At 27.8% G+C, this 8,881-nt stretch overlaps 2 protein-coding genes across 2 annotated transcripts in view; both read right to left on the bottom strand.

Annotated features, from left to right (window-relative positions):
- The window catches only part of LOC101498519 (uncharacterized), a 3,342-nt gene extending 3,058 nt beyond the window's left edge, over positions 1 to 284 (bottom strand). Inside the window, exon 1 of the mRNA XM_027335258.2 lies at positions 101 to 284. Within this exon, the coding sequence (XP_027191059.2) occupies positions 101 to 284 (184 nt within the window). The remainder of the gene's footprint in view (positions 1 to 100) is intronic.
- Positions 285 to 7,491: 7,207 nt separating this feature from the next.
- LOC101502158 (ethylene-responsive transcription factor 9) lies at positions 7,492 to 8,801 on the bottom strand. Its single transcript, XM_004505498.4, has one exon. It carries the CDS (start codon positions 8,362 to 8,364, stop codon positions 7,702 to 7,704), a length of 663 nt encoding a protein of 220 aa, XP_004505555.1. The 5' UTR covers positions 8,365 to 8,801; the 3' UTR covers positions 7,492 to 7,701.
- Positions 8,802 to 8,881: the final 80 nt, after the last annotated feature.

Raw genomic sequence — 8,881 nt, 5'->3', positions numbered from 1 at the left:
GATATTGGATGAATAAGATACAAATTCACTTTCCCATTAGCCTTGGCAAAATTTACCATTTCCATTGCCCCAATGTCATTTTCCAAAAACTTTTTCTCACCATACGCCTCATACCATATACTAATAACTTCAGGATACCTCATTTGTTTAATAATATCAAAAATCTCAAAGTAACTCCACCTGTCAGCATCACATTTCCAATTAGAAACTTTACCTTGGTACACTTCCATTGTGTCATCCAAAAAATACCCTCCATGGTGAACATCGACGAAAAAGACATCCATTCTGCTTTTTTTACATTGAAAACACATAAAAAAAACCCATTAATAGAAAATTATAATCAAATGGTAGGGACCACAGATCTGATCCCATAATCTTAGAAAAACAGGAAGTAATATGTATGTGTGGACCACAAACCCTTGACCCAAAATAATCAACACATGTAAAAATAAAATCATTCAAAATCAAACACATGCAACTAATAAATACCATAAGAACCCAACTAAACCTTAAACCTAAACCCTAAAATAAAATAGATCATTAAACATCAGAATCCATAAACACGTTACCTTTTCCTCTCAATGTGCGATTACGATTTCTTGAAGCTTGACTCCAATGGTGTGTTCTTCGATTCCTTATAGTTATCGTTGAAATTAATTTATGATTTCACGGAAATTCAGGAAGAAAACGCGAAGACGATAGCATTTCACGGAGATCAGAGAAAATAAAAACAGGAAGAAGACGAAAATGAGAAGAGGGAAATCAGTGGAGATGAGAATACCAAACAAGAGATTTAGAAATATCAAAGAGAAAAAACTAAAAAGAAAACGGATGAGGGAATTTGTTAACGTTGCCTTAACGGAATCTCACTTAAAGTGTAAAATTGAAATTATTTCAAAAGATAAAATACTGAAATGGGAAGAAAAAAAAGTTAAAGGACCAAAACGTTACCTGAAATTAAGTTAAGGGACCACGAATGTAATTTAGCCTTAATAATAATACAAAGTTAATAAAAATTACAAAATATTATAAAGATTCAATGGAGTTGTGAATATATAAGTTTTAAAGTAAAAAAATTTGATGTAAAAATGTTAAAATAGAGTATTTTGAATCTTTTTATAAATATATTATATAAAAGGTTTCCCAAAGTACAGGTACCACTAATAACTCCACAATAAAATAGTGATCATGAATTCAACATAACAATGTTGGTATTGTTGATTGAGTTAAATTTTACTGATTAAAATTCATTAATATTATTGTCTTATAAATAATTTTTTTTCTCATAAATGTTAAGTAATAAAAAAATAAATCATAAATTAATATAACAATTTTTAATAAAAGAAGTTCTAAGAAAATAATTATAATGTAAAATATAATATATATATATATATATATCAAACACATTTTTTATTTTTGTTTCCTAAATATATTTGGAAAATAATTTGCTAAACAAGTTTTTTAATTTTCTCATCTTAAAAACAGTTTTCAAAAATAAAATTGCCAAATAAATTTAAAAAACTAAAACTAAAACTAAAACTGAATGCCTTTTTCTTTCTTTTTCAATTTACACTTTACTCGTCATTATGTATCTTGCTTCTTACTCCTCCCTCACCTTGTTATTATGACATACACTAAATTTTCGAATATGATTATATTCGTGTTGAGTATTTTCAAAATTCCTTCCTGCCTCCTTCTTCAATTACTTGGAAGCAAGCTATCCACTAGCCGCAATATTAAACTAAACAGGTGGAGTAAAAGAGTGGATTTTTTATAATTAAAAAAAAAACAAAAAACAACAGTTATCTAGACGGCAAAAACGGTACACACGTGCCAGGCACTGTATACTCAGACATTTAACACGTAGCAGTCAACACGGAGCGCTTCCTGTGGGACCCAAATAGGATACTACAAAATCTCTTTATTTACTTGTTTCTAGTTCTACCATTTGTAGTCGGTGCACCACACCACCAATCCTAAACTCATTAATTTATTACTTAACTAATGCAAACGCTACCCAATTCTTTAAGAACACTTTTTTGTTTTTTAAGAGAAAATACCTTTTTGTTTTTTAAGAGAAAACACTTTTTGTTAATAACTTCAAAAACATGTTAATGAATTTTTAAAAATAAATAAGAAACTACAAGTTATTATTAATACATGATATTTTTAGAGATTTGAATTTTATTTTTAAAAATTATAATATTAAATTTTTGTTATTAAATTTACAACTCAAACAAAAATTAAGATTATAAATACATGTTAATGAATCAATATACTACTATTACTCTGATTTTAAATAAAAATAAAAATAAAAATAAATATTTAATTTAAATTTAAATTAAATATATTAATTTTATTATTTATTTATATTTATATTTGAGATTAAAGACCGTATTACTAATATCTTAAAAATAGTATGTTTATTTTTTTTTTTAATTATTAAATATTAGTTTGAAAGTGTTGTTATTCAACTCAAAACTTCTACGAAGATCTTTTAATTGTTTAATTTATATTTTTAGAGTATTTGTTAACAAGATCTATTAATCAATGAAATACTTACCTATACACTTAATTAAAAGCAAAAATTTATGTTTTAAACATATTAAAAATGATTCTGTTTTATTGATACAATTTATTTGGTAGCTGTTAGAATATCAATATGTAAACACATGTGTAAATTTAACTACTAAATTATTTGATCAAAATAAAAAAATTAAAACATTTAAGTATATTTATCATTTATCAATGGTGGTTGCCCCCCTCTCTCCCGTCCCAACTCATTATATGTTTATACTTTTTTCATAGGCTAGATAAAATAAAAATATAATAATATAGTTACTAAATTATACAAGACATAGATATATCTCATTTAACTAATATTTATATAGAGTTATTAATTTAATCTCACGTATTTTTTATTTGGTCTATTTTTTTGGTTTACAAATTTATAATAACATGTTCAATAGAAGAGATATTTCCATCAAAATTTGAAAATTAGTTAAGAACATGACCGTTATAGATAACAATTAAATAGCTCCGTCCGTTTGCCTTTTAACACTAGAGTTCTATATAAAGTAGAGGGATTACGCCTATAAATTCAAATGATGTCACCAAACTCACCAATGTCATCTTTATATGAGAGTGTAGGCTATCAAAAAGCGTCAAACTCGCCGCAAATAACAATATTGAAACACAAGGTTGCGTTGCACAAAAAAGTAAAGAAGCGTTGCGTTGATATTACATTTAACTCAACATTGCGCTGGAGTTGTCCGTTGTGGCTCATTACTCGCGGCTATTGCAACAGTTGTTGTTGCTGCTAAGCAACATACTTGCCCAAGAATCATGTCGCGCGCTTATGTATAGTTATCCTCTATCCTCGACCACATGAGTGACCAAAGGTGTGCTCAATATTTTCAACACAATATATATATGGGTTGAACAAAGTGGAAAACTATGAGATCTAATGACGTTAGCAACTGTCAAATAATCCATGTGTGTGCTCACATTATTCGGCTGACCCATAAAAAACCAACTTTCTCCATTAATATGGATAGTATCTACCACCTGCTCGGACAACAATTATTGGTTCATACTTGATATTTATGATATGTAAGTCCAAATATATAGAAACTATTGGAAGAAAACTTTTCTATACAAATCCAACATTTTTTTCCTTTTTTTTTTATCACATTTTTAACATATTATATTTATCACATCATTATCATTATGAATGTGTATTTCTCTCTCAAGTGAACAATTATTTTCTTCGTCATAACATGCCAGTACAAATTTAAGACATGATCTAAATCCTCTTGTGTTGAAATTCAAATTTTTAAAAAAAATATAAAGTGTGGCCAACAAATTTTAATAATGAAATCACCTATATAATCCTTATATTGGATTTCAATATAAAATGATTCAAATTTCAAATTTAAATCTAACATATAAAATAAATGAGGTAGTATATTTTTTTTGCTAAATATTACTCGTGGTCCCTTAACTTAATTTCAGTTAACGTTTTAGTCCTTTATCTTTTTTTTTTCTTTTCGATATGGTCCTTTATTTTAATTTTAAGTGGCAATTTGATCTTTTATGTTTTAAAATGTCAACAATGTTATCCTTACAAAAATTCATCAAAATTTTCAAACAAAACCTATAAAATTAATTATATTCTTTAATATAAAATAAAATTCATAACTCAAATCTTCAAGTAAAGTCATATTTGTCATTCTTTATTTGATGTTGTTAGAGTTAAAAATATGAGTTTATTTAAAGATTTAAGTTATGAATTTGATGAAATTGTATTATATTGAGGAAGATAATTAATTTTATGGGTTTTATTTGAAATTTTTATAAATTTTTTGAATTTTTAAAAAAAATAAGGATAACATTGTTGACATTTTAAAACATTAAAGATCAAATTGTTACTTAAAATTAAAACAAATGACCAAATCGAAAAAAAATAAAATAAAGAACTAAAACATTAACTAAAATTAAGTTAAGAGACTACAGGTGGTATTTAGCCTATATTTTAACTAATGTATAATATATTTTTCACTTATTTTTTTATTCCTTCTCAACATCTGTCTTCTTGAATTACTAAAAGCTAGTTAATAATTAGAATGATTAATTGGTAATAAATCAACTCAAATTTTATAGACTCAAGTTAACTCCTTCGCCAATAATAACTTTATATATAAATACATATATTAGCATTTTTTGAACCTTAAGATATGGCTTACCTTAATAAACTCCACATACTAATTTGTCTAAGATTTTTTTAACAAAAAAAAAAATTAATAAAGCTAATTGTGTATATTATCAAAAATTTAGGAATAATAAATATAAAGTATCTAATATTAACAACATAAATTTTGCCTAAAAGAATTGGTTAATTTATTTTAAATTCTTTTGTTAAATAATTTAATGAGTGACACATTTTAAGAGCAAAAAATATTGAATTTAAATTAAAAAATTCGCATATCAACGACCTTATAACTATACTACTAAAATTTTATTCAAAGAGAACTCTAATTTCATCAAATTTTTACAGATATATGGAGAAAAAAACACTGAAGTATTTGCTTATGGGTGTCATTAGCAAATACTTTTTTCCATTTTTCACACATTTTTACATAAAATACTAAAGTATTTTTTTATCGACCGCATCTTTTTCTTCATCTAATTTTAGTATTAAACCGTACCAATTATAACTTCTCCTTATTTAGTAGTATTTAGTCGACGACAATTAGTACCCTCAAGTATACTTGTTAATTAATTAAAAAAGGAAACAAACAAATAAAACTTATGTAAGAAAAATTATCTTTTAAGACATAAAACACGTTCAATACACAACTTTAAAAAATATATTTTTGTTTTTGATGTCTTAACTAAATGTCTTTGGCGAACTTGTTATCATTTACCTTTTAAAGTATAAAATTTGTTTTTACCTTTTTTAATTTTTTTAGTGACTTTTCTTAATTTCTTTAATAAATATTTGGTGCAAAATACTGTCTTTGATCATTTTTATAAAAGATATTTGAATTAAAATTTTGATCAATTAAAGTTGATGTATTTAATTTATAATATAATCATAGGAAGTATAAAATTTTAACCCAATGATCTCTTATAAAAAGGACAAGAAAGAGAGTATAAAATTTAAAAAACATTTCACAAAATCTTAAAAAACAATATCAAAATATAGGGATGACAACAGGCACCATCGGGTACCCACTTGAACTCGTTCCGATTTGATTGGAAAAAACTCACTTTGATGGGATGTTTAGAGGTTGAGACGAGTTTGAGAATATTGATCTTCATCCCGCACGCATCAAATACGTCTAACCAAAAGTATTATCATTTTTAAATTTAATACACATTTACATATTAAATATATATATATTAAAAAGTATAATTTTATCGTTGTACAAAATGCAATTTTAATATTTTTAAATTTTATTATATTAATCATAATAAATATGAATTTATAATTTTATATATATGAATTGGTGTTGAGTGGAAATCCAAATCTCAATATATATAAAAATAAAAAAGTTAAATCTTACATCTCATTAGAAAAATTAAAATCGGATGCTGAGTTTTCTTCGACTCCTAATTGTAATAGCTACCAAAATGTGAATCTTGCAAATCAGGTAAGGAAGATGAAATGTTTCCTTTACTGTCGCTACCTATAGTTAGTTTTGCTTTAAAATCTTATTGAAAATATAAGGTAGCACTAAATACTCTAGTAAGTCAAGCCTTCTTTTGTACACCACATTGAAAAGCATGTCCTTGTACTTTAAAGCTATATATTTATCCCATTACTCTCAAAATATAAGGACTCATAGTCTATTCTTAAATTAACTTTTTTTCAAATGCTAATTAATACCATTAATATCTTTAAAAAAAATACATCATAATTATATCTTAATTTTCTTAAAGAGTTAAAAAAAAAAAAAAACTTAAACTAAAGATAGAAGAGAAGAAAGTACTGAATTGTACATTGTACATAAATATACTTAATGTCAACTTTTTGCATTTCAAAATAAAATATTAGTATTTATAAGTGTAAGTTTTAAAAAAAATCATAAATAAAAATAATAATTTGCACAAAAACTTATTGAAAGATAAATTTTTTTAAATACTTATAATTAGAAATGAAGTGAATATATACAAATCCAAAAATTATTTTAGGTATATATATATATAATGAACACCATATTTTTTTAAGTACAGGGAGTATTATATGCCGTTTGTCGTACGCGTTGTGTATGGCAATAAACACGGAAATGTCCGCAGCTATGTATCATAGTTTACTTAATTTTTCAGTTCGCATTTGATAATAATCAGAAGAAAATAAACTTTACTTATAAAAAAAGACAAATACAGTACACATTAAGAAATCAAAATAGAAATATTTTTTTGAGTCTGAAGTTTCTTTTTGTTAATAAAAGTCAGACTATTTTTTACCGACGTTAAATACAAAATCCTAGCAAAAAAACTTAAGAATGAGGAACGACAGATCGAAAATCTCAATTTTTCATTCATCTTATACTAGTAATAGGTCGATGTGGTGACTATTTTTCTTAAAACCTTAGACACGTAATTTCTTTATGCAATAATTTGAGATCACATATTTAAATTTAAAGATCAAATTGAAACTGTATCCTTCTTTTAGATCTTTATGATAAGGTTGTTAGATAATATTATTTGTTAACAAAGGTGTCTTATCCCCCTATTACTCCAATCAACAAGTTGTTTACAACTTTTGTCATGAAAATTTAAGCCAATTTTGCTTATTGTATTATTTTCAATATGTATTGTATGAGAATAAAATATAATTTAGCATTAACGATAAAAAGCAGAGGAGCAACATGAATAAAAACATTGGCCTGAATTAATCGTTCATGAAAATAGTATTAGTAGATAATTTGGCATCATGTTCTTTAATCTGGTTAATTAGTTAATGAAAAACAGACAAAACGAAAATGAAAACACAAAGCTAACATGAGTATTTACATCAAAGGATGTAATTAATTAACAACTTTTAGATCTTCCTCAAAATAATGGGAGATTAATCTTCCAAAAAAAAACAGTAAACTTGTCCATCCTGCTTTCAGGTTTCTACTTTTCTTCTAAAATTCGGTGAGATTTTTTTTTATATAAAAAAAATAATAATTGAAAAGGTGTTTCAAAAAATTAAACATCCATTGGTGGTGCTAAGTTAAGATCAAGATTGAGAGCTCTTTTGGGCTGACAATCAACGACAGAGGATGAATCTGAATCGCTCTGGACCCCACCACAAAACCCGATGTTAAACTCAACCGGACTCGGTTCAAACCGGGGAGAAAATCTCTGATTCAGAAACTCAGCTCGAGCCGCCGGGTCGAGAAAGAAAACCGGATGCACAGCAGTCACCATTCCATCAACAGCAACACCACCGGTACCGGAAAACGGCATATACTGTTGCTGGATCGAAAGAAACGGGAAACGATCCATTACGCCGCCTGAAACTTCACGAGGGCGCGTGATTTCACGCTCCGGTGTGGACGACTCGACGGTGCTACTCTGGCTTGGGCTCTGATTATTAACGTTATTATCCTCTTTGATGTCGGAGGGAGGAGGGAAGTTTGTCTTGGCTTTGGGACCACGAAACTGACGAGCGGCGGCGTCGTAAGCTCTAGCGGCTTCTTCGGCGGTGTCGAAAGTACCGAGCCAAACGCGGCTTTTCTTACCGGGATCTCTAATCTCGGCGGCGTAACGACCCCACGGTCTCTTCCTAACGCCTCTGAAGTGAACCTCAGCTGCATTATTGCAAGGCTTGTTGATTTTGAGAGTGGCGTTCTTGGGTTTGGAAACCATTGATGGGGATGGTGTGTTTCGCAAGAGAGAATTGTAATGATAATAAGTATAGAATAATTGATTAACTACGTGTGCAAGTGGTGCTTGATAATGTGTGTGTGTGTGGGGTAATATATATACAAAAAAAAAAAGAATTAATTAATGGAAAAATAAAATGGGGAAATATATTAATGATTTGTGGGTGAGAGGTGCTTGCAGTGAAAGAAGAGTATAGTAAATGACGTGACGCCGCCCAAAGGAAATGGAAGATAAAGGTGTGTTGTGTGTTGGGGGGTTACGTGGCATTTGGCAATTTCGAGACAAGCGGCGAGGGTGGGGCATCGTGCGTGCCTGCCGGCTTTTAACCTAATGGGCCGTTTTTTCGGCTCACATTCTTCTTCTCCATTCACTCTGTCTTTGCTTCTTCACATTCTCTTCAATGCGTCTACAACAATCGCCCATTGTTTACTTTTTTTTTTTTTTTTTTTTTTTTTGGTATACCCCATCCTTATTTTTAGTTTTTTTTTTTTTTTTTTTA

This window comes from Cicer arietinum, chromosome 6 (genome assembly GCF_000331145.2).
Source record: "Cicer arietinum cultivar CDC Frontier isolate Library 1 chromosome 6, Cicar.CDCFrontier_v2.0, whole genome shotgun sequence".
NCBI classification, from domain to species: domain Eukaryota; kingdom Viridiplantae; phylum Streptophyta; class Magnoliopsida; order Fabales; family Fabaceae; genus Cicer; species Cicer arietinum.
This window is presented reverse-complemented; position numbering and strand designations above follow the sequence as displayed.

Excerpts from the sequence above, each read along its gene's own strand:
- LOC101502158 (XM_004505498.4), bottom strand. The coding sequence starts at position 8,364 with ATGGTTTCCAAACCCAAGAACGCCACTCTCAAAATCAACAAGCCTTGC.